This window comes from Penicillium nucicola (genome assembly GCF_028828085.1).
Source record: "Penicillium nucicola strain IBT 29836 chromosome Unknown utg000002l, whole genome shotgun sequence".
NCBI lineage: Eukaryota > Fungi > Ascomycota > Eurotiomycetes > Eurotiales > Aspergillaceae > Penicillium > Penicillium nucicola.
Window position 1 is genome coordinate 4,263,847 of NW_026643126.1, and position 23,434 is coordinate 4,287,280.

At 50.2% G+C, this 23,434-nt stretch overlaps 11 protein-coding genes across 11 annotated transcripts; 8 read left to right on the forward strand and 3 right to left on the reverse strand.

Annotated features, from left to right (window-relative positions):
- Positions 1–1,546: 1,546 nt before the first annotated feature.
- N7511_003388 (putative adenosine deaminase) lies at positions 1,547–2,785 on the forward strand (the record flags this gene model as incomplete). Its single annotated transcript, XM_057125813.1, has 4 exons — positions 1,547–1,621; positions 1,669–1,811; positions 1,865–2,525; positions 2,591–2,785. The coding sequence occupies 4 exons, from the start codon at positions 1,547–1,549 to the stop codon at positions 2,783–2,785; spliced, it is 1,074 nt and encodes a 357-aa protein (XP_056987972.1).
- A 511-nt stretch (positions 2,786–3,296) lies between these two features.
- On the forward strand, positions 3,297–6,035 carry N7511_003389 (uncharacterized protein; the record flags this gene model as incomplete). The annotated part of the gene is made up of 1 exon (XM_057125814.1): positions 3,297–6,035. One exon carries the CDS (start codon positions 3,297–3,299, stop codon positions 6,033–6,035), a length of 2,739 nt encoding a protein of 912 aa, XP_056987973.1.
- A 351-nt stretch (positions 6,036–6,386) lies between these two features.
- On the reverse strand, positions 6,387–8,214 carry N7511_003390 (tannase; the record flags this gene model as incomplete). Its single annotated transcript, XM_057125815.1, has 2 exons — positions 6,387–7,103; positions 7,159–8,214. The coding sequence occupies 2 exons, from the start codon at positions 8,212–8,214 to the stop codon at positions 6,387–6,389; spliced, it is 1,773 nt and encodes a 590-aa protein (XP_056987974.1).
- Positions 8,215–8,652: 438 nt separating this feature from the next.
- Positions 8,653–10,403, forward strand: N7511_003391 (carboxylesterase/lipase family protein; the record flags this gene model as incomplete). The annotated part of the gene is made up of 3 exons (XM_057125816.1): positions 8,653–8,785; positions 8,841–10,066; positions 10,140–10,403. 3 exons carry the CDS (start codon positions 8,653–8,655, stop codon positions 10,401–10,403), a joined length of 1,623 nt encoding a protein of 540 aa, XP_056987975.1.
- A 1,462-nt stretch (positions 10,404–11,865) lies between these two features.
- N7511_003392 (uncharacterized protein) lies at positions 11,866–12,611 on the forward strand (the record flags this gene model as incomplete). Its single annotated transcript, XM_057125817.1, has 2 exons — positions 11,866–11,945; positions 11,996–12,611. The coding sequence occupies 2 exons, from the start codon at positions 11,866–11,868 to the stop codon at positions 12,609–12,611; spliced, it is 696 nt and encodes a 231-aa protein (XP_056987976.1).
- Positions 12,612–13,037: 426 nt separating this feature from the next.
- On the forward strand, positions 13,038–14,187 carry N7511_003393 (putative Coatomer subunit epsilon; the record flags this gene model as incomplete). Its single annotated transcript, XM_057125818.1, has 5 exons — positions 13,038–13,062; positions 13,138–13,516; positions 13,578–13,713; positions 13,788–14,026; positions 14,079–14,187. 5 exons carry the CDS (start codon positions 13,038–13,040, stop codon positions 14,185–14,187), a joined length of 888 nt encoding a protein of 295 aa, XP_056987977.1.
- A 184-nt stretch (positions 14,188–14,371) lies between these two features.
- On the reverse strand, positions 14,372–15,653 carry N7511_003394 (putative 6-hexanolactone hydrolase; the record flags this gene model as incomplete). Its single annotated transcript, XM_057125819.1, has 4 exons — positions 14,372–14,500; positions 14,554–15,137; positions 15,237–15,382; positions 15,457–15,653. The coding sequence occupies 4 exons, from the start codon at positions 15,651–15,653 to the stop codon at positions 14,372–14,374; spliced, it is 1,056 nt and encodes a 351-aa protein (XP_056987978.1).
- Positions 15,654–16,043: 390 nt separating this feature from the next.
- On the reverse strand, positions 16,044–17,637 carry pmi1 (mannose-6-phosphate isomerase pmi1; the record flags this gene model as incomplete). The annotated part of the gene is made up of 5 exons (XM_057125820.1): positions 16,044–17,047; positions 17,104–17,341; positions 17,392–17,483; positions 17,537–17,557; positions 17,607–17,637. 5 exons carry the CDS (start codon positions 17,635–17,637, stop codon positions 16,044–16,046), a joined length of 1,386 nt encoding a protein of 461 aa, XP_056987979.1.
- Positions 17,638–18,205: 568 nt separating this feature from the next.
- Positions 18,206–19,381, forward strand: N7511_003396 (SAGA-associated factor 29 family protein; the record flags this gene model as incomplete). The annotated part of the gene is made up of 3 exons (XM_057125821.1): positions 18,206–18,380; positions 18,519–19,032; positions 19,099–19,381. 3 exons carry the CDS (start codon positions 18,206–18,208, stop codon positions 19,379–19,381), a joined length of 972 nt encoding a protein of 323 aa, XP_056987980.1.
- Positions 19,382–20,093: 712 nt separating this feature from the next.
- Positions 20,094–21,265, forward strand: N7511_003397 (GTP cyclohydrolase II; the record flags this gene model as incomplete). The annotated part of the gene is made up of 2 exons (XM_057125822.1): positions 20,094–21,185; positions 21,236–21,265. 2 exons carry the CDS (start codon positions 20,094–20,096, stop codon positions 21,263–21,265), a joined length of 1,122 nt encoding a protein of 373 aa, XP_056987981.1.
- Positions 21,266–21,662: 397 nt separating this feature from the next.
- N7511_003398 (bZIP transcription factor) lies at positions 21,663–23,298 on the forward strand (the record flags this gene model as incomplete). The annotated part of the gene is made up of 2 exons (XM_057125823.1): positions 21,663–22,122; positions 22,172–23,298. The coding sequence occupies 2 exons, from the start codon at positions 21,663–21,665 to the stop codon at positions 23,296–23,298; spliced, it is 1,587 nt and encodes a 528-aa protein (XP_056987982.1).
- Positions 23,299–23,434: the final 136 nt, after the last annotated feature.

The window sequence follows — 23,434 nt, forward strand, 5'->3', positions numbered from 1 at the left end:
TTTTCTCTGACGATTCCGCTCTGATGGTTATATGTCCACTATGGGCGGTGATGCCTGTTTTTTTTTTTTTTGGATGCCGGTTCCGGATTGTATTTCTTATTCGTATTATGTGTTGTCATATGACTGAGACCTGGATTGTTACTAATGCATCACGTTATGTACAGGTACATGCACATGTCCAAGGTATTGGATCTCAAAACTTGAATACGGGACTGTATATTGAACGGCCAAGGTGTTTGGCGAGACGGAAAGCCCCCACTAGTCCAGTTACCGGTTTCCACTTGGACTTCGTCTCATGACCCGTTAGATCTCTGTTGGTGGTCGGGCGTGGCTGGGGCCTAAGATGAGAGACATCCTCCTTAGTGTGCGCGCTCAGCCCGCCACGATTCCAATTTTCAACCTCAGCGGGGCAAGAGGGGGCCAGAGGGGGGCAAGGCATAGGAGGCATAGGCATTCCAAGAAACTGCTCCCGGGAGTCGCAGGCTAAGTGCAAGCCATTCCCGGGGCGGTACTATACTAACGTGTCCACGCGTTTCGTCCGCGTCGCCTTGCCGTGTTTTATCTGAAGCAGGCCCCCCAGGAATCAGCTAGGAATCAGCTACCGTACAGCTATGTTCCGGGGCCAAAACAGGACTCCACGTCTTGTCGCAGATCGGGTCTAAAAATACCGCGGCTTAACCCCACTGGTCAACGTGGCTTCCAGAATTTTCCGAAACGCCCACTTCGGCATTGAATGATTCAGGTTGCAGACGAGAGAAGAGAGGGTTTTCTCCATTCTCAGGAGTCTCCATCTCTCAGGGTGGCAAATAATGTTAATCCTAACCTCAAACAAAGAAAACCCTGGACCCCCCTTTCGCGGTGCCAATTCAACAAAGCTGTCTTGGCGTTTCGCCCGTTGAGTCCGTGTCGGCGTATCAGTCTCTGGTGGATCTTGAACTGATACAGGTATTGTATTGACTGGGATTCGGGTTCTGGGATCTCATTCCTGGTGGGTTATGTATGCATTGCATGCATTCAGCCTCTTATCCACAGGTTCGCCGATCGCTCCAAGTATGCAATTCGTACGATCAACTTCAGGAACAACGTTATAGGGGAACCTTGATCTGAAATAGACATCGAAATACCAAACCGAGCTGACCAACACCAAGGAGAAGACCGTTGAAATCAAAAATTAGACGTCCACCGAGTAAAATCTCTTTGGTCCACTTTTCATCAATGCGCCCGAATCCCGTATATGCAATTTATGCGAAACGGATTGGCTCGGATCCCACCGGTAGATTCGCGGAAAGGTAACGTGTTTTGTTTCTAGGGTTAAGTTACCTCTTGTTATCTAGTTAGCGTGACCTGTTACAGATGAATACAAGCCTGTTGAGACAAGAAAAATAGCAAGACAATAAGCAAGATGAGGTGAGATGAGAAAAGCCCTAACGTGTTAGTTAATTTAGTTACCTTAACTTGAGGAACCTTGGAAGGCTGTTGGGGATGACTCATCCTCTTTGGAGATGTTGACGCGGGATCTACACTTCACATGATAGCCTTAACAGCCATGACAGCCATGACGGTCACAGACACCTTCAAGTCAGTCGACGAATCTTTTGTAAAAGCATTGCCCAAGATCGAGGTAGGCTCCGTTCTTATCTAGCTAATCTCTCAAGTAACACAGTCTAGCTTCACGCTCATCTCAGTGGCAGTATCAGTCGTCAATGTCTGCACGAGCTATGGAAGCAAAAGAAAGCAGAGGACCTTGATTTCGATGTCGAAGACCCACTGGTTCTTATGCCGCTGGGAAAGGTGGATTATGACCTGAAGACGTGCGTTGGAAGAGTACGACAACGAGGCCATCTGCAATGCTAACCCCATCCAGCTTCTTCTCAACCTTCTCCAGATTAACCTACCAAATCTGCAATGATCTCAAGAGCCTCGCCTACGCCACCAACTCAGTACTCCAGGACTTTTTAGACGATGGAGTCGTGTACCTAGAGCTACGCACCATCCCACGAGCATCGCCGGGTATCACCCGAAACGAATACATCAACACGGTGCTAACGACCATCGAAAAGTTCCAAACCCAAAGCACGCAGATGACCGTATCTCTAATCCTAGCAATCGACCGAGGCAGCATGAATGCAACCGAAGCAGACGAAATCGTTGATCTGGCCATCGCAAACAGGCCGCGCGGGGTTGTCGGTGTTGACCTCTGCGGCAACCCAACCAAAGGCGACGTCAGCATTTACAGGGATGCTTTTGCGCGGGCGAAATCCAGCGGGTTGGGCATCACGCTGCACTTTGCCGAGACAGTCGCCTCAGCCTCGCAGTTGGAGTTGGCCACGCTGCTTTCGTTTATGCCTGATCGGCTCGGGCATGTAATTCACGTGTCGGACGAGTTCAAGAGGGAGATTTCTCGGCGAAAACTCGGGCTTGAGTTGTGCATTTCCTGCAATGTTCATGCGAAGATGATTAATGGAGGGTTTCTGGATCATCACTTTGGGTATTGGCGGCATGAGGAGTGTCCGATCGCATTGTGTGTAAGTTGTTCTTCGCGTCCCCTGATAGTCCCATTTAGCTGATGGTTCTGACTTGTTGTCTACAGACCGATGATGTGGGCTTCTTCTGTAGTCCTGTCTCCAATGAATACCTCCTCGCTTCGCAGCATTTTGGCTTGGATGGTGACGACCTCTTACGGGTCTGCCACAAGGCCATCGAGGCCATTTTTGCCAGTGAAGCTGAGAAGGAAAGAATTACTCGGCTGCTGGAGGTGTTTCAAGCCAACTTGAGTATACCATAGCGGGAAGAGATGCAATAGACCTCGGTCTCTTTAGCTATGTTTATGAACCTAATGATATCTCTCGTCATCAATACTTGCGCTATTACGTTCCAGTCATTGAGTCCACCAGACTCACTCGTATGCCCCCCAAATGCCTCAATTGTGCCTCTCATCCTGATATCCAAGTTGCTCGATCGAGTGCCCGCAGTTGACGTTAGACCCGATTTGGATCCCGAGGTGGAGCATAAATTGGTCGATCAGTGGAATCGGTTGCCCGACTTCGAACTTCTCTTCTGACCTCAACTTGCGACAATTTCTCTGGTTTGAGTCACGACTGGGCGATTTTGCCTCGCAGTTGCGGTATTTAATAGAGCTCCCCTCTCGCCCTTTCCACCTCGATTCTCCATTTCCTCTCACCACAACTACCGACTCCAACTCCAACTTCCACTTCAACTTCAATTTCGTCTCTCATCTTCACTGAAACAGAACTCACCTCTACCACTTCTCACTTGATCTTGTCAATTATCAAATCATGGCTTCCAGTGGTGCCCTCCCACAAACTTTGAAGGCCATCACGGCCACGAAAATCAACGAACTCTCTAAGCAGCGCGCGATCTTTGATCAACACAAGGAGAAGATCCTCGTCACTGCAAATGCTGCCACAGACCTCCGCTCTCGCGCTCTTGTTTTACTAGATGGACTTGCACGTCTGAAAGGTCTCCCCAAAGATTCGCTCGACAAGAATGATAGCGACTTGGACGCCGATTCAGATTCGGGCGATGATCACACCCCTGAACACACTCTACGTCGGGAATCCGACAGTCTATCTGACCACTCTAATATTCGCCGCTTCCTTCTTCAAGGTCCGTACGACAGTTCAATTTCTCAGTCATCTCTGCAGGACTGGATTGGCCAGCTTGAAAAGGAACTCTCGTTCCTGGAGGCCAAGCATGAACATGGCGCCTTCTTCAGCAAACTTGTCACTGAGTGGCTGTCCGAGCTAGATCCCACCGACGATCCCAAGCCTGCCGAGTCCGATGCCAAATTTGAGCAGGTTGGACGAGCTGAGATGCACGATCAACGTGCCCAATGGGAAACCCTGGTCTTCACTCCTGCTACCCATGTCAGGGAACAGGTCATCAAGGACTACCTTGACAATCTGTTCAAGCAGACTGAGCTTTCTCGTGAGGCTATCAAGAATCTCAAAGCCAGAATCACATCCTTTGCGAACAACTTGTCATCGAAGGGGAAATGGATCGATGTGCCTACTCTCAAATGGGTATCTAAGGCCCTTTTGAAGACTGATCTTCTTAGTAATGAGAAGGCTTCAGTTTTGAAGGAATTCATGCGGAACAAAGAGGTCGCTCAGGAAGTTGCGGACGTGCTGAACATGCGAATTGCCTCGCTTGACAGCTGGGCGTGGGATAGAAACGGAATCCCCGTCGAGATGCGTCGTCAACTGAACGGTAAATACCGAGTCTTCATGGACGAAGACCTCCTTGATGCTCTTCTTCTGCAATATCTGGGAACCACCTGGTCTGTGGAGTTTCGAGAGGTATTCGAAATATTCTTGCATTCTCATGCCTGGAAGCCTCTCCGGGAAGAAATTCCTGAAGAATACAAGGAGCGACGCAGATATTTCTTGGGGACAGACCCCAACAAAACTCAGAATAAAGTCAATGAGACCCGAAAGAAGACTTATGAAAATGAGTACTTCATGAGTCAGCTACCTACTTCGGTTGACGACAGCGCTCGCGACTATGATGAAGACAATGAAGGGCCTCCACAAGAGGAAACAAAGTCGAAGAACGCTTTGGACACAAAGCACTCTCTTCTTCACCTCTTAATCACAGAGTCTATTATCCACAAACACCAGCGTGGAGAGTTTACTGCAGTGCGGTCTGACTTTGAATGGTTCGGTCCTTCAATGCCCCACGCCACTTTACTCACGGTACTCGAATACTTCGGGGTTCCAGAGAAGTGGCTCAACTTCTTCAAGATCTTCCTGCAGGCTCCTCTCAAATTCTTCCAGGATGGATCCAATGCTACAATCCAAACCCGCCAGCGTGGACTCCCAATGAGCCACACACTTGCTGATTGCTTTGGAGAAGCTGTCCTCTTCTGCATGGATTATGCAGTTAATCAAAGCACAGATGGCTCTTATTTGTACAGACTCCATGACGATTTCTGGTTCTGGGGAGCTGAAAAGACCTGCATCAAGGCATGGGAGGCGATGTCTGACTTCTCTGAGGTGATGGGTCTCAAGTTCAACACGGACAAGACTGGAACAGTAATGATGGGCAAGTCTCGTGAACTGGACAACAAGGAAGAGTGCCCCAAGTCCATTCTCCCCGAGGGGGACATACGCTGGGGATTCCTAGTACTCGATGCAGAGAAAGGCAAATTCACTATCGACCAAGCTCAGGTTGACGAACACATTGAAGAGCTCTCGCGTCAGCTAACGTCCTGCAAGAGCGTCTTTGCCTGGGTTCAAGCTTGGAACGCCTACTTTGGCCGCTTCTTCGCGAACAATTTTGCAAAGCCGGCTGTCTGCTTTGGACGAGACCATATCGACATGGCCATCTCCACTCTCGGTCGTATTGAGCGTACACTGTTTGAAAATGGCGTGGGTGAGATCGACGCTCGGGGCAAAACGACTGGTGTCACAGATTACCTCCGCCAAGTGATTTCCGACCGATTCGGTGTCAAGAGTCTCCCTGATGGTTTCTTCTATTATCCTCCAGAGCTTGGTGGACTGGGTCTTCTCAATCCGTCCATCAAACTCCTCGCCATGCGCGAGAACATCAAAGAAACCCCGCGCAAGATCCTGCACAAAGCAGAGGTACAACATGAGAAAACTTACCAATTCCACAAGACCTGCTTCGAGGAAATCGGGCCGGACTCCAAAGCCCCATCGCTCGTTGATACAGACGGGAAGTCCTTACCGTTTATGTCTCTTGAAGAATACAACAAATATCCGGACACCTACAGCGCTGGTCTCTTGTGCGCGTACAATCTTCTATGTCGTGTCCCTGAGGAGGAAGGCGTGGCTCTGACTCCTAGCTTTGAAGCACATCAGGGAGCCCTGGAACCGAAATCGCCCATCTCTAATAACTGGCGTTCCATGACTCCCTACTGGCGCTGGGTTGCGCAATTGTATCATGACGAAATGATTCGCACTTACGGCAGTCTTGCTGCAGCAAAGCGGGAGTTTATGCCTCTCGGCGTAGTGAAGACTCTGCGCGAGGGTCGGTTCAGATGGCAAGGTTGAGGTGGTCTTTATTATGTTGATTGAATCTCTTCATTTACTTAGGCTATACTTTATCTTAACTCAAAATATAACAAGAAATGTCAAATCTACTTAATTTCTATTGTTGGTACATACGCTCTTAGACACCATTCTGCCCTGTCTTGCATTTCGTAGTCCTACAAAATCAGTTACCCTCCAAGCTCAACGGAAAGTAAGAGCTAGCTTGAGTGGTCAGAATGTATATATACATTCAGGTATAACCTAATATCACCCAATATTAACGACCTTCAGCTGAAGAAGTTCTTCCGCGCCTTGTTTGTCTCCGCTGTAACTTCAATTCGACCCCATGTAGATACAAATACATTTATACATTTAGTAGACGGGCTGCTTGTAAGCAGGCAAGTCCCACAACATGGCGTTGACCGAAGATTGATTCTCTTGGCAAACCAGCTGTCCATTTTTGTAATAAGGACGAGATGGCCAGGTGCACACATTCTGGACTTCACCCTCCTTGGCTCCTGATTGCACTGTGGCATTGATGGTAGCTGGTGTGATTCCATCCTCCACCCACTTGATCATATGGGCGAAGTTGTCGCGAGGGAACCCAGCGTTCGGCTGCTGATCGTTGGTGGCGCAGTGGGCGGCGCCAGGAATGAGATAGAGACGGTACCACTCGTTGAGTTTCTCATTTCCTTTCTCGAAATCAAGGTCGGGGTACATGATCTTGCGAACGGACTCGTGATAGTGAACAGAGCCGGTGGTAGGGATACTGGAGTCGGCCTCGCCATGGAAGTGAAGTAGACGACCACCGCGGTTCAGGAATGGACTGAGGTCGGGGAGGGTGGTTTGGAGGGAGTCCATGTATTTGTTCATGCCCTCGATCATCCACAACTTCAAGTCGTCATTGGTCACATTGGTCATGACCAGTGAGCTGACATTTTGCCAGTTCAAGAACTTGGTGACCCATTCACCATTTGAGTTGGGCGAAGTGATGGTCCAGGAATCGGTATCCGAGTCATAGACGGTGGTATCACCAAAGCCTGCGCCAGGCTGGAACGGCAGGTAGACTCTGTCACCATTGGAATCTTTCTGTAATTCTGTGTCAGTCTCAGATAAAGTAGGTGGTTTACACTGTAGAACTTACCAGACCGGTCAACAGATCTTGGATAACCTCAACATCCTTTGCCGAGATGGTACCGTTCTGTGCAGGGGTGGTTGAGCTGTCTCTTTTACGCTTTCCGTAGCCAAGACCCAGGCTGCTTTCGGAGCTTGCTGCACAGCTGTAGGTCTTGCCGACCATGGAAGAAACGTTGAATTTTTCGAAGCAAAGGTCAGTACGGGAGATGACCCCATCGGCTTTGCCATCAAGCTGGTCGCAGGCATTGATGGTGGCATTGATTACAGTATCAAACACACAGGAAGGGGGGTAGTGTCCAATAGTCTGAATCTGAATCGGAGGAGCAATGTGGTTGACCTGTTGCTGTCCATAGCGCATAGCGGGAGCACCAGCAATGATGCCGTCGTAGAGTTCGGGGGCCTTTTGAGCCTGACTCATGCCTTCACGTCCACCCTCGGAACAACCTATATAGTAGGTGTATAGGTTGTCAGTGGTCGCCTTGCTGGTGCTGTCTGTGAGTCCGAAATAGTTCTTGGTAAAGGCCTTTCCAATCTCAGTCATCTCGGCAATAGCCTGGTAGGCGAAGTTGTAGATAGCCGGCCAGTTCGCAGTACCATTGCCCAGAAGGACAACATCGTCAAAGTCGGTGCTTCCCCAGTAAGGAAGACCACCGTCAGTCAAGCCAGTGGCAGCCCCATAAGCAACACCGCCCGACATATCGGCACCACCAGATCCATTGCTGATCTGGTATGCGGCACCTCCCGTGGCAAGGAATCGGTTTTGGAAGTTTTCGACAAGTGGCATCCAGTACTCGACCACAATCCGGTCGTCCTGACTGTCATGAGAGTAGGCGAAGCTGACTTCACAGAAATCGATGTTCACATTTTGCCAGAAGGTCGCATCTGTGACTGAGTAGTTCAGATATGTGTTTGCAGTCACGGAACTCTCATCGATCGTAATTCCCAGGGGAATAGCATCGTTGGACGTCGGCAGATTGGACTTGATAAACTCCTTGGTGCAAGCTGTGCTCAATGAGGTTGCAGAAGCAACCCCAATGCACAGGGGGAGCAGAAAGCCGATCATGGGGGACTTGAAATGGCTGACTTGCAGAGAAAGTGGACTGAGAGATGATCATCCCAGTCTCGAGCTTCTTCTTTTAAGAAAGACCTTTAAGGAGACGCGTAGGATCGACGTCACTTGCCTTCTTTGGTTAGTTCGGAGTTAAGTCTCATGTCTCGGGTTAGGGCTAATGTCAGGGGAAAGCTCGGAGATATCAGATCCTCGGTCGAGACTACTCCAAGGGGGTGAGGATCGACAACTTTATATTCTAACTATTCCATGCCGTTGTTCCTTGACGGTAGAGGCTGACGTGGTATTGAAACGTCAGTCTCATGTTATTAGAAACGATGCCAATGATCGACCAGGAGATGTGGAACTCAGTACCTACTATGTTGGAATTGGGGATACAAAAACCGGCCGATCGTCTTCAATGTTTTCTTGTCACGCCACACTTTCGTTCAAATGTTGACTTTGCTTCAACTTATCCTCGCCATCCCAGCCTTGGCTGCGGCCAGCTTTCCCGTCATTGAGACAAACAGCGGTCCAGTTCAGGGTGCCAGCTCTCCCTTCCGCAACAATGTAACGGTTTATAAAGGTAAGTTCTACTTTTCGCTGCCTTTCACGTTAGCCTATATTAACTTCAAAATCAGGCATTCCATATGCAGCAAGTCCCGCTGGATCGAAGCGTTGGACTCCCCCTACGAAGCCCAAGTCCTGGACTAAAACACTCCATGCGACCGAATTTAGCCCTCAGTGCGCGCAGCCTTATTCCGACGCAGGCATCTTCTCGTCTGGAAAGAACACTACCAGTGAGGACTGCCTGACAGTCAACGTCTGGACTCCTACCTACGATTCCACTGATGCAAGTGATATCGAGTCCAAGAATCTCCCCGTTTACGTGTGGATTTTCGGTGGCCGATTCGAAGGTGGCTCTGGCGATGTCATTACCTATGATGGAACCGGCCTTGCATCTAAAGATATTATCGTGGTGACGCTGAACTACCGTCTCGGTGCCTTCGGGTTCCTTGCTCACCCTGAGCTTTCGCGTGAGTCTGGACACAACAGCTCTGGAAACTACGGTATCATGGACCAGCAATTTGCTCTTCGCTGGGTTCATGACAATATTGCCAAATTTGGTGGAAACTCTAGTCAAGTCACCGTCGGCGGCCAGTCTGCCGGCTCGGCCAGCGCCTTGGATATGATGTGGAGTCCTCTCAGCAAAGGCTTGGTTCATGGTGTCATTGCTGAGAGTGGTGCCCGTGGACCTCATGATCCTGCTACTGGAAGTGTTGCCACCTCTTACAACACCAAGGACGTTGCTGAGAACTTCGGTGTGGAGTTCCTCAAGACAATGAATGTCTCTTCAATTGCTGAGCTCCGCAATGCGTCGATTGCTTCTCTCATTGGAGAAGGCCAGCTGATGGAATCAGACTACTATGACGGTACTGTCTTTGCTAATCTCTGGTCTGGCCCTCCTCGCTGGCGTCCAGTAATCGACGGTTACGTGCTCCCCTACGGATATGGAGAGGCTTTGAGACTGGGCGCTCATGCTGACGTTCCCATAATGACCGGTAATAACCTGAATGAAAACGATGGCGGTGCGTCGAGCGTATCTGAGTACAAGACCCTCTGGACCGAGGTCTTTCAAAATTACTCATCAGAGTTCTTTTCCTTGTACCCTGCTCAGAGCGCAGCCCAAGCCAAGACGAATTCCGATGCCGTTCTTTTGGATATGGCTCAAATCGGTACATGGGACTGGGCGAGAATGTGGCGGAAGGGAGGCGCAAGCTCCAATGTCTTCCGCTATTTCTTTGATACAGCACCTGCAGAGGATGAGTCGGGTGGAGCTTACCACGGTGCCGAGCTCTGGTTTGTTGTAAGTACCTATCACTCCTGGTGGTGTCCTCAATGCATGTTCGAACCCTGAATTGCAGCTAACAAGACGCCAGATGAATAACATTCCTTACTCGGACTACTCGACCGTCACCTGGAATGCGTCCGATTACAAGATTGAGTCTGTTATGTCCAGTTACTGGGCTAACTTCATTAAGACTGGCAACCCTAATGGCAACGGTCTGACCTACTGGAGCCCATCCTCGGACAACAAGACAGCTATGCATCTGGGCCAAGGCTTTGGTTCTGTGCCAATTGCCAAATCCGCTGAGCGTATCAGCTTTGTCCGTCGCTGGATGTCTCATTTGCACGAGTACTAGATTTGGCGGGAGGGGGGGACTGATTTTATTGTGCGATATATCCTGTCTGTACATATGCGCATATCGAAGGTATGACTCATTGGCATGCGCTCGTAGCTAGATATAGAGACTAGAAAGATGGCCCGCATCTGAACCCCAAATTGAGTCAATATATTCGATTAGCTATGTAGTCATATCTGAATACTATCTGGAAATGTTGATAGATCTAAAAACGGTGGTCTGAAACCTGCTGGTTCTGGGGTGAATGTTTGATAGAGCCGTTTTGGCAGCATGTGTATCTTCAGAGCCGGACATCAGTATCTGTCGTAGAGGTGCAGAAGAGCGTTCTCCAGGTCTGATATAATGTTCTATCAAGTAGTGGGCCCATATGCATCAGCTGCTAGACGTGGATCGTGAGTTTCGTAGTGCCGAGGTGGCTACCTCCCGCAGAACCTCTGCCTGTGGCGTTAGCCTTGTCTTCTTACAGTCTACTGCTTCATAGAATGATGTAGCCTCGTTCATATCGTCGCATAGCACCCAGAGTGTCTGATTGACAGCAGATATTGACTCAAATCAGTCGAAAATGATGTCCAAGAGGCCATCTCAACGGGCTTCTATACGCCGGTTTGGGCCAGAAAAAGCTGCAAGCATGAGCTATACGCAATTTTATATCGATTAAGCTTAGAAATAATATCTCTTTCTCCTTCTCTTCAAGCAACGATGGGCGAAATCAGTCTCCGGTCACATAAAATGAGCCCCTTACGCACTTTCTCGGAATCGCGTTTCCAACTACAAAACAATCTTGCTACGATTGGCACTCCTTGGACAGTAAGTTGCTTTTACTCTAGACTCATTTGAAGCTCATTTACAGTCTGGTTTCCCCGCATGTTCCTCCTTCTTCTCCCCAGTTCCTCCTCGCTCTCACCCTCCTCGGTCATGATGATGTATATAGCTCCCATGAATCGGAGTCTCACCATGGCGCACGCTGCTGATCACTGAGCTCTGCCCATGGTCCGATGGGGCTAAATCCGCTTCCCCGCGATGGTTTCAACCTGATTCCGAACTATATTAGTGCTTTTTATAGTGTCTTGTGCTGTTACTACCTTCTCATCCATCGTTTGTCCCTAGAAATCCTCGTTTCGCCTCCTTTAGTTCCAAGAAACTGGTCCTTGTATCTATGGACCCCAGAGCGTCTGTTTGTAAGATGAACTGGACTGAGTCACCCAGTCTATATAGTATCCTCTCAGCTTTCTTTCTCTTCTTTCTTCCTCAACTAATCCTCACTTTCATCTTCGGTCTTCTGTCACTCTTACACCATACCTCATTGATCATTCAAAGTATAAGTTATACTTATAATTTGACCCATCTTACACAAGAGTATACCATACCTAGGTATACTCTTACTGCATACTCTCATACCAACAAGAGTATACAACCTCCCTTACCTCTTTGACCTTCCACAACAAAGGTCATACATACAAGGATGATGTCCATCCAGTGTCAGACCCGAAGTGACATTCAGCCCACCCGGCTCACTTCCAGCACGGTGAACATCGACACAATGTAAGTCATCTCTATCATGGTGATTTGATCATACATTAACATGGTCACAGGACCACCGAGGTCTACGATGTCACCCTCTCTTACTCCTCTTCTTCCTCTTCCTCCTCTTCCTCCTTCTCATCGTCGGTGTACTCCACCACATCATCCACACCGACTCTAGTTTGGGACCTTCTCACCCCCAAACAACGGGCAAACATCACCCAATGGATTGATAGCACCCCCTACTACGATTCCATGGAAGAAGAGGAAGAGAAGAGCAGCTGCAACAGCAGTAACGAGACCTTGGTCCTCGAAGACCTCGGTCCAATCCAACTGGAGGCCGTTCCTCCTTTCCCACGACCCAACCTCACCGGGTCATCTCTATACCAGCTGCACAATCAACTGCGGCATCCACACACGAGCAGATTCACCGAACTGATGGATGAGGACTTGATCGACCCTCGTCTAGTCCCAGTGGCGGCTGATTCTGACTCCGATATCAACGGGAGCATGCTCCCGTTCTTATACAAACCGACTCCGATTCCATCCCAGAGTGCGACGCCCGAGCCCGAATTCGCCATTGTGCTCATTGCACAATTTGTGTCGAAGAAGGCTCGCAGTGTCGTGGGTCATGCCTGTCGTGGGCTACGGAAAAAGTTGGCTCGCGACAAAGGGCTGGATAAATAGGGGTGGGCTATTTCTCATTCCCTGGGGCTCTAGGCTCTATGGTGATGTCGCTCATCTGTTCAAGCGACATTGCTGAGGCGCTCTTTCCATCCAGATGGTTTCCCAGCGGGTTTTGCTCTGGATGGTTTTACCGAGGCCTCGTATATATATCATCTTCTTTCCTGTTGACAGCACATTTGTATTTTCAGAACCATCTTATGTGGATTACAGTCGTCTTTACCTGTATCCATCGAATTGAACAGTTTTCTACATCAAGTCAAGACCCAAATGTAGACGAAGAAGCAAATGTAGAAATAGACGTCGATCGTATAGTTCCAAGGCGGTCGGCCCACCTGCCCCGTGTTATCTCGGCAGAATTACCTCTCCACCATGAAGACACCGTGAACACTTGCAACGTCAACACTTCATTCCCACATAACAATCACCATGGATCCCTTTTCTGCAGAGGGCGGTACGTACAACAGACCTCAACTCTCCCTCAATTCCTTCTATCCCTTCTTCGGCGACAACAACTAACCCAACACAGAGCTCCTCAACATCCACAGCGCCTTCCACTCCGGCCAGTACCAGAACGTAGTTGAATTTGACACAACAGCCCTCTCCCCCGAGAACCAACTCCCGGCCCAGGTTCTCAAGCTCCGCGCCCAAATTGCGCTCGGCGAAACTGACGCTGCTCTCGCCGAACCTGCCATCGAAGAGGATACCCCCGACCTGTCGGCTGTCAAGGCCCTTGCTCTGCAGTCCGCTGGCAAGACTGACGCCGCGCTCCAGCTCGCCCAGGAGCTTGCGGAGAACTACCCCGATAACAACACCGTGCAGGTCCTCGCCGGCACTGTGCTCCAGGCCCAGGGTCTTGGGGAAGAAGCACTTGCTTTGTTGGCTAAGCACCAGGGGAATCTTGAGGCGTGAGTCTACAATTGGAATTGGAGATTATGCAGTTGGACTAATCTGTTTCTCTACTTGCAGTGTCTCTCTCATCGTTCAGATCCACCTTCAACAGAACAGGACTGATCTCGCCCTGAAGGAGGTTCAGGCTGCTAAGCGCTGGGCCCAGGATTCGTTGCTCGTCAATGTCGCTGAGTCGTGGGTTGGCTTGAGAGTCGTATGTTCATCTTTTCCCGGATTTCTATCTCTACTTTGTTGCTAGGAGTGAGTTACTGACGTTGGCATCATCAGGGCGGTGAGAAGTACCAGTCTGCTTTCTACGTTTACGAGGAACTCGCTTCTGCGCCTAGCACTTCTGCGCCGCTGTCTATTGTCGGCCAGGCTGTTGCTGAGATTCACCTTGGTCGTTTGCCAGAGGCTGAGGCTGCTCTTAGTGCTGCGTTGGAGAAGTATCCTACTGATGTGGAGTTGATTGCTAACAGTATTGTGTTGAATGTTTTGGCTGGCAAGCCTTCCGAGGAATTGGAGTCGTGAGTGCCCTATCAGGTCAAACAAAGGGATCAATGCTAACTTCTCTTACAGCCAACTACAACAGATTGAGCCCTCTCACTCTCTTCTCACTGATATTCAGGAGAAGAGCGAGTTGTTCGATGCTGCGGCAGCAAAGTACTCTGCCAAGGTTTCCTCATAGAATGTTAATTAAGCCTGATATCTCCGTTATTTTTTTGTTAGTCCAAGTCCGGGGAGTTTGTCCTAGATTATGAAAAGACACGACCACTCAATCTTGCAGTCATTGACACTATGCATTGAATATTTGATCTGTAGCATACAGGACAAGGCCTTATTTGCATCGTATGTCCCCAACAGTGAATACATCACAGACGAGCAGCTAGCCACTGTCGAAGCTCCAAGCCAGTCTGTGTATCTTCCTTAGTAGACAAGAAAAACGGCGCATCATGCGTCTCATCAGCACCAACATAATAAACAGTCTCAGGGAAGACAGACTAAACCACCAAAAAGTCAGCCAACACCAACCCAAAAGCAAGACAAAACATACCTTGATATTCTTCGCAAAAGCTTCAATAGGCGATAACAAAATCTCCGACCCACCAACAAGAATCAAGATCTTCTCAGTCTTAGCCGCCTTCCAAGCCTCAAGGGGGGCAGTAGACGGCTCATTCCACTGATCAACAGGCTGATCCCCACGATACGCAGTAGACCAAGAAGTAAGCACATCTGCGGTAAGAATATCCCGCCACTTATTCTCTTCAAAGGAAGGCCAGTCAGTACTAAAGTTGACCCAAGGCGCGTAAGCAAAAACACCCGCCAGCGGCGCAGATACTTCCAACTCATCAATTTCGGGATGCGGATGCGAGAGGTGGAGCAGGGTTGCGGTGGCCAGATTTCCACCGGCTGAATCGCCGCCTACGATGACGTTGGAGGGGGATCGGTTTGTGTTCTCCAGGATGTAGCGGAGTGCCTCCACTGCTTGGCGCAGCTGGGTGGGATATTCGTCGTTGCCGGTTAGGGTATAGCTTAGGAAGAAGACTGCGAGGTCGTGGCCGCTCTCGTTGAGTGCGCGCAGCATTTCGAGCCAGAATTCAATGTGCGCCGGCACGGCGGGCATGGCGAAGCCGCCACCTGAAGGTGAGTGTTAGTTGGGTTTGGGTTTGGAGGGTGGTTGTACAGGGTAGAGTTGGTGCTTGTTACACCCGAGGGCGTTCGGGGATTTGGACGCACCGTGGTAGTAAACGATCACGTTTTTGGCGTTCTTGTTGCCTAACCAGTGGCCTTTGGCCCCATGGGGGAGGGTGACAGTCTCTGGTTGGAGACCGCGCTTCTTCATCACTGTTGTATAAGTGTCTGCCGTTGGGGCGTTCAGGTACCTATGGACCGAGGTTAGAATTCGATTTCCGAGCTTTGGGGTGTATCGCTTCAAAAAGAAACCACATATGCATACTGCTTCTGGCGATCGGTTGTACGGTCTACCAGCTTGCGGATCATGGCTGCCATGATGTGGTGATCGTAGCGCTTAGGGCTGGCCTTACCCCGGAAAACGCCCGTGATCGCATGGTATAGAGCACTGGCGACGACTGACAGGTGGGCGAAAGGCAGATCCGCCTTTTCCCAAAAGCCAAGCTGGGGAATGCGAGACATTATGCGATTATGATATTTCACCAGAAAGAAAAAGGCATGAAAAAGAGAAAGAAAGAAAAATAGCTGAAGCTGTCCCCTCTTCAGCTCATGTGGCGCATATGCGGAGTCGGGTGATTGGCTGTGCAGAAAGTGCCGAGGGCTACTTGGGCTGGCGCGAATGCGTTTAGTCTGCTTTTAGCGGAAGAAAAATACGGAATACTATTGTTCGGACTCAGCCAATGACTTCTTTTACGTCTATGCTGGGTTGGAGAATATTGCCGAGACGATGGATCCAAGGCCTCGAGTCAACTGTATGAAATTCGTATTCATTATGCTCGAGGGTAGAACACTTCATAAGTTTGAGCTCCTTTCAGAGCGACACCCTTCAGCTTGACGCACATTAGAAACAATCTATTGATCGTCGGAAGCATTTCCCTCACCGGGCAACTCGCAGAACGCCTTGTACGTGGTGAAGACATCGTCCTCATCCGATCCACTGTGGGTGTCCTCGATAATGCACTCGGCGGTGGCACCGACAAAGAAAACATAGCCCTCCTTGACTTCCTCGGTCTTGTTTCCGACTGTGATCTTACCCTGGCCACGCGTGCAAATGATAATGCTGGGACCATCAATTGGGTCAAAGGTGACCTTGGCACCTTTGCGGTTCAAATCTGTCTTGATAACGCTGAACTCGTCGATGGGAGGATCGTAGAGCATGGCAGAGGAAGCGCTCGAGTATGCAGTGGCATTCAGGACGGCGTACGGGTAGTCGGTTGCCTGGAGCTTTTGCTCCTCAATGGGTGCGTATGAGTAAGTCAACATCTGAGTGAGGGTATCTACATCCTTGAACTTCGGGGTGAAACCAGCGCGAACGACGTTATCAGAGGATGCCATGCACTCAATAATATCGCCAGAGATGTATGCATGAATGTCGTCGGCTTTGAGGAACATGGCCTCGCCGGGCTGCAGCTTGACGAAGTTGAGGAAGAAGAACACGAATAGGCCAACATCGTTAGGGAACTGGCCGTTCAGTCGCTTCACAAGCGCGGCGATCTCGCTGGGGTCCGAGGGATTTGTCTCCACCTCACCAGGTAAGGTGGCAAAGCTGTCAGGGTTGTTCTCTGCAATTGACAGGAGATCACTAGTGGCTGACTCGATGTTCTCGGGCGAGGACTCCATCAGGAATGTGAACAGGGAACGGAGGGCATCCTTGTTCGTCTGGATAACTGCGGAATCCTCTGAGTTCTCGTTGCCCTTGACAGCCTGCTCAAATGCACTTGCGGCTTTGTCACCAACCAGGTTGCGCAAGGGCTTCACGGCCTGAAGGAAATGGACAATCTCGGCCAGAGGACGGAAGCCGCACACGCCCTCAAAGGGTGTGATAGCGATGGTCATCTCGGGCTTATGGTTGTCATCTGTGTTGGTCCTTCATGAGCTTATTGTTCCACATCCATCCGTAGTCTACACTTACCAGGATAGTTCTTCGAGTCTCTGGCATGAAGCTGCTCCGCCAACTTCTTGTTGGGGTGAGCTTGAATGCTCAGGGCTTTGCGAATAGAAAGCACCTTGAACAGGAAGGGGAGTCTGCCTCCAAATCGCTCGCTGATCTGGGTCGACAAGAGGGCCTGGTTGTCCTGTACCATATCGAGGAGGGTACGCTGGGTCTCGACATCTTTCGAGGGAAGCGATGGGTGGGTGCCCATCCAAAGCTAGAAGATTGTAAGTCCCATGTTCCTCTTGATTCATATGAAGCGCTTACTTCAGCGTAGGGCTTCTCAGCCTCGATCGCAAAATCCGGGGCCGCTGTGGTGGCCGCATACTTGGCGGCTGTCGACTCTTGGCCGACCTTGCCTATGACGATGTTTCAGTGCGGGGGGATTTGATTGTCGCGCGGTGATACTTACCCCAGTCATAGCTGTTGACGCCTAGTGAAGTTAGTTCTGGTACTCCATCTGGGGAATAGTTAGGGCTTACCGCACTGCAGACGAAGAAGTGGCACTTGCATCTTGAATGTTTGGGGAAAAGTTGGGGGAAAGTGGAGGGGAAAGATATTATTTGCTCGCCAAGGCCCCGGTGAGAGATGCAACGCTCAGGGTCTTTTTATGACCGCAGGAAATTCCAGAGATTTTAGGCCAAAATGTCTAGTAACGTTAACTAAGTATCGGAGAATCCTCCAGGGCTTCCAATGTTGAGTTTTGCGTATTTGCTAATCCGGGCTTCCGCATTCGTGTCTATGGAACTAACTAACTTACGCATTGGGTCGCGACAACAAACTTCCTCTTCCAGGCTCATCGTCGATTTGCCTATCTCGACCTCGACATATCTCAATAATTCCTGCTATAGATCGAGTCCAAACTGGTCAAACTGACCAAACTGGAAGCTCTTGCATCACTTACCCAAAGTAGCTTAGCGTAGCCCCGACCGCCCGGCAGTCGGCTTATCACCGCATCTCCAACTTCACCTTCACATACCTCAGGTTACCGGGGAGTCGCATTTCTGTTTTTAGCTGCTCCTCCTAGCTATCGATCTCGGTTTTAGCTCTCCTGCACACAGTCATATCGCACACATTGACCATGTCACGCAACCGCCCACGGCCCAGAGACAATGGCTTCGGCAATAACGAGGAATTGGAGCTGTGGACAAAGATCTGCCAGGATATCCGCAAATCGAAGGACAAGTTCGATCAACAAACAACGTTGTCCTTGCAGATCAAAGCTTTAGTGGACAAGATTACCAACGACGGGAATAGTGAGTACATAACTACTTGCCCCCGCGTTTGATTCCCCTCCCCCACTCTATACCGCGAAGCTCCAATATCTGCTCCGTCGCGTCTAATGAAACTATGTCTTTCTTCATCGCACAAACTAATATTACCTTTCTAAGCAGGACCCACCATGACAGAACACGATCAGCTCGATAGCTGGCTGCGCCAAAGCCAAAAGCTCAGCGAAGATGAACGCTCGATCATGCAAGACGAACCCTGCGATGTAATTAAGAATCTAGAATTGCTTACTGCCCTGCGCAAAGCATCCGAGGCCGAGGTTCCACCGAACCGATCGTCCTCTTTTAACAAATCCCGCAAGAAGCGGAATGACGTCGAGAGCTCCGCTACCGATTCCCCTAGTGCCTCGGGGGCCGACAAGTCTGCTCGCTCTAAGGGTACCATTCCGCGCAGTGCAAGTGTGTCAAGTACACCAGCTCGCGAGGGACGCAATGAGACTATTGCCGTCAAAATCGAGGAAGGATCCGAGGGGACGAAGGGGACCGTTGCGGAGCGTAATGGTCTGCTGGTTGTCGGGGCTCAGGTTGTGTTTAAGCACAACAAGAATAAGCAGGGTGTTGAAGGTGAAGGTATCCAGTGTATAATCAAAAACATCACTGGCGATGGGCAAAAGAAGCGGTATGCCAGACCTTATGTTCACTTTTACGGCAGCCCTCATTGACCCAATGCTGACATCTCATCCAGATATGATGTCCAAGACCCAGAGCCAAATGAAAACGGCGAGCAAGGGGCTGTCTATAAGACAACTGCCGTCTCTCTCATCCCAATCCCCCAGATGAGTGCTCATCTCACCCCCTACCCGGCAGGCAAGCAGGTTCTGGCACGATACCCCGATACAACGACGTTCTACCGGGCAGAGGTGATGGGATCTCGGAAAGATGTGTATCGCCTCAAGTTTGAAGGCGAGGAAGATGACAAGGAGATGGAAGTCGACAGGCGGTTTGTCTTGGACATCCCTAGCAAGTAAAAGATGTTTATACGATCTGACATGATGAGATGATACCATTTGAGCGAGGCGCTATCTGGAGTTTGAAGGCTTATGGATGCTTTCATTTTACGAGATACTCTAGTTAGAAAAAATTACTTCTTTTGATATTTACCATATGCTCTGTTTGTGTGTACCCAACCAGGACAAAGATTGCATTTGTGTTCTTTTTTGTGCGGACTGCTTGTTCAAATACTGAATGGTTAGCTAAAGGCGCAAGCCAACCTTGAATCTGATAGCGATGAACACGCAAGAACACGCAAGGGGTTGAGCCTCATTCTGACAGTTTCGTCGGCTCCGTGACCGACAATCCTAGATATGCAGGTATGATAGGAGTCGGGGAGACTAACGTGTGTGGCAAACGACACGTTCTGACTTCATTCAAGGGAGCATTGATGCCCTTGAAAGCAGCTGAGGAAGCAATTCGCGTGAAACTAAGAGATGAGAAGATGTTTAGAAGGTGGGGGGCGCCGGCCTCGGAACTAGAATGTGCTTGAGTAAGCACTGACAAATGACTCAGCTTCTCCTCATACCGAGGAAGTCGCCATCGACTTCACTTTTTCCCATACACCTCGGCCTTGTGGTATACTAGTCGATATACTCAATTGGCACCTGCATATCTACTTACCAGAGCCCTAGTCGAGAGTCTCAATCCCTGACACCCCAACTCTCATTACCCCGCCACTCCGCCGCAATGGTCGATCTACCAGCGCACGCTTCACCAAAGCTCCCCCCACAGTCGCTTCCTGGCGGATTACCAGACAATGTGAGCCAGACAAGCAGCACAACTGGTGAACAGACTCCGGCACTACCCGATTCTTTGCTATCGCCAGCATTCACCCCACCCGCCACCCCCGGCGGCACAGTACACCTGGATTTGAACCCCACGCAAGTGCTACACCAACACCAGGCCGCAGATCTCGAACATAAGAGTGGCCATTCGAAGGGACCCAAATTGCTTCCGCAGCTACCCGAGGTGGAATGTATTGTTCGGGCTCGGATCCCGACAACTAATGGCGCGGAAATGTTCCTTCATCTTTATCACAACGATTTAGACGGAAAGGAGCATTTGGCAATTGTTTTTGGAAATAATATTCGCAGCCGGAGCTTGGATAGTGTCCGGCCGGGGGAGACCGAAATGGACCGAATGATCCGCGGTGCATATCTGGGGAAATTGCATCCGGGAAGAGTTAGCAGCAGATGTGACGACGATAATGCGGGACCGGTTTCTGCGACAAAGTTAGTTGAGCCTCCATTGGTTCGAATCCACTCGGAGTGCTACACAGGCGAAACGGCATGGTCTGCGCGATGCGATTGTGGCGAGCAGCTGGACGAGGCGGCGCGATTGATGTCCTTCCCCGTGGAGGATCTGGCTTCTGATGCGCCGCCCGAGGCACAGTCTCTCCAGTCACAATCTACGGGTGGTGTGATTATCTATTTGCGCCAGGAAGGTCGAGGAATCGGTCTCGGGGAAAAGTTGAAGGCATACAATCTTCAAGATCTCGGCTCAGATACCGTTGAAGCAAACCTCCTACTTCGTCACCCGGCTGATGCCCGAAGCTATGGTCTTGCCACTGCTATGCTGGCTGATCTTGGTTGCGGTGCAGATTCAATTCCAGAAGGTATCCGTCTACTGACAAATAATCCCGACAAGGTCCGAGCTATCGAAGGACCCAACCGGGAAGTTCTCGTCAAGGAACGAGTCCCGATGATCCCATTGGCATGGCGCACTGGCGGTCAGCGAGGAATTAAGAGCTCTGAAATTGAGGGCTACTTACAGACTAAGGTCCGCATGCCACCCATTTCTCCATCGAATACGAAACTAACCGGTCTTAGATCTCCAAAATGGGTCATATGATCCAGTAATTCTTGAATTGTTGTGGACTTTTGCCTTCATTCTCACCCATTCCCCCTTCTGCTTTCTTGCATTGGAAATTCCAAAAGCCTTTGTATACGATCGACACGAACTTTCTCCTTGCATATTTTTTCGATCACTACCTGGTATCCACGGGATTGATATTGTACATGTTGTAAATATGCGGTTTCTCTTGAATGTGCTTAGATACAACGTGGAACGATTGGCGTATGACTCTTTCGGTTCGATCTCTCTATAAATTTAGTTGTGCGCAGTAGATGGCCCCAAACTTTAAAGGTTGATACTTCGCTCCACCCACCCCCGTCGATCCCCACGTTCGCCTTACGTATCTTCTCGACAGTTCATCTCAAGTTGAATGGTGTGAACAGTTAGCGCCTGTGAAAGGCCATGGACAACCGTGCTCCAGCCGATGTGGCGCTCACGCCCGACATGCCCGAACCTCCTACCCCCTCGTTGGACAGACTCGAAGACTCGCCGGTTCCATCGCGCGCGACATCACTGGATGCCGATACCCTGTTGCAAGAGAGCAATGGCGCGACCGCCGGGCGGAAGCGCAAGCTCAATAGCTTGTCCTCCCGGGGCGTCGCAAATCTCACCCCAGATCAGCTCGCCAAAAAACGTGCCAACGACCGCCAGGCGCAACGCGCAATCCGAGAACGCACCAAGGGTCACATAGAAGCTCTAGAACAGCAGGTTCGGGACCTGTCTTCTCAAAAACCATTTCACGATCTTCAAGCGGCTCTGCGCCAGAATGAGGCGATTCGGTCCGAGAATAGAGAGCTCCGGCAAGGGCTGAAAGCCGCCATGGATATTATACAGCCATTGCTTAGAAGGCCAGAAATATCAGGTAAGTGGAGGATAGCAATGCGATTCAAGTATCAAGCTGACGATAATAGATGCGCCCCCTTGTCTCCCTATACCCAGATCCGCCCCGCCCCCTGCACATACGTCCCCGTTCCCCGAGACCGACCACTTCACCTCCAATCCTCAAGGTCTGCTTCCAGGCGAGAAACCCTATGCCGATTCTATCGCCAGCCTTGACACGCCCTCCCCAACACACTCTGCGCCGGCATCGGTGAGTCGCCGGAACAGTGCCAATGGCGGCCCTCCTTCGGCCTCTTTCAGAGTTGCATTAGACTCGCAGCGCCACAACATCACCCATGGCCTAGACTTAGGCTCGGAAGAGCGGCTGGGCTTCAACTTTTTGTTGGATTCGTCTCATACTGTTCCAAAAGTCGACCGTCTTCGTCGCAGCAGCTCAGAAAACTTCCGCTCCCACCTAAATCCTCCATCGCCGGTATATCCACAACCATTGAACATAAGTTGCGAACATGGAACCCCTGCATATGCTGCGCCAATCCAGAACTTGACTGCCACATGTCCCTTGGATACCATTCTTCTGGACTTCCTCCATAGCCGACAGCGCGAAGCCGCACAAGGCATCCCCAAGCAGAAACTAGTGGGACCTCCGTATCCAAGTGTCTCCTCGCTATTGAATCCAGACAAAAGCGTTTACTCGCATCCGGTTTCGAAGGTGTTCACGGATATTCTGCGCACCTTCCCTGATATTGCCGGCCTACCGGAGCAAGTCGCCGTGCTTTATACTATGTTTCTCCTCATGCGCTGGCAAATTTACCCAACACAAGAGAACTACCAGCGTCTTCCGGAGTGGCTCACCCCACGTCCGACTCAACTTCTTCATCCGCATCCTGCCTGGATGGATTATGTTCCTTGGCCGGCAATGCGTGACCGAATTGTTACAACATATCAGAACTATGCGTTTGAGAATTGGTTTATCCCGTTTACTCGTGGGATCTCTGTCAATTGGCCATATGAGTCTACAGATTGTTTACTATCAGCCGGTGACTCGGAAGAGCTAGTTATTAATCCTGTCTTTGAGCGGCATATGCGCAATCTCGGCAATTGGTCTTTGGGGACATGCTTCGCGGAGGCTTATCCTGCTTTGGCGGACACGGCTCAAATCAAATCACAAAAGCCGAAGCCAACACCGCGTTCGCAGTAGGTTTGAGAGTGGGATTCCACTCGGAACGGAGGCATTCGTTTTGGAAATTTGGCGCTGTTGTAGTGTGGTGTTTTTCTTGCTTTATATCTTACTTTGGGGGCGTTGGATAGCTGGAACAGATATCAGTATTAGGCCA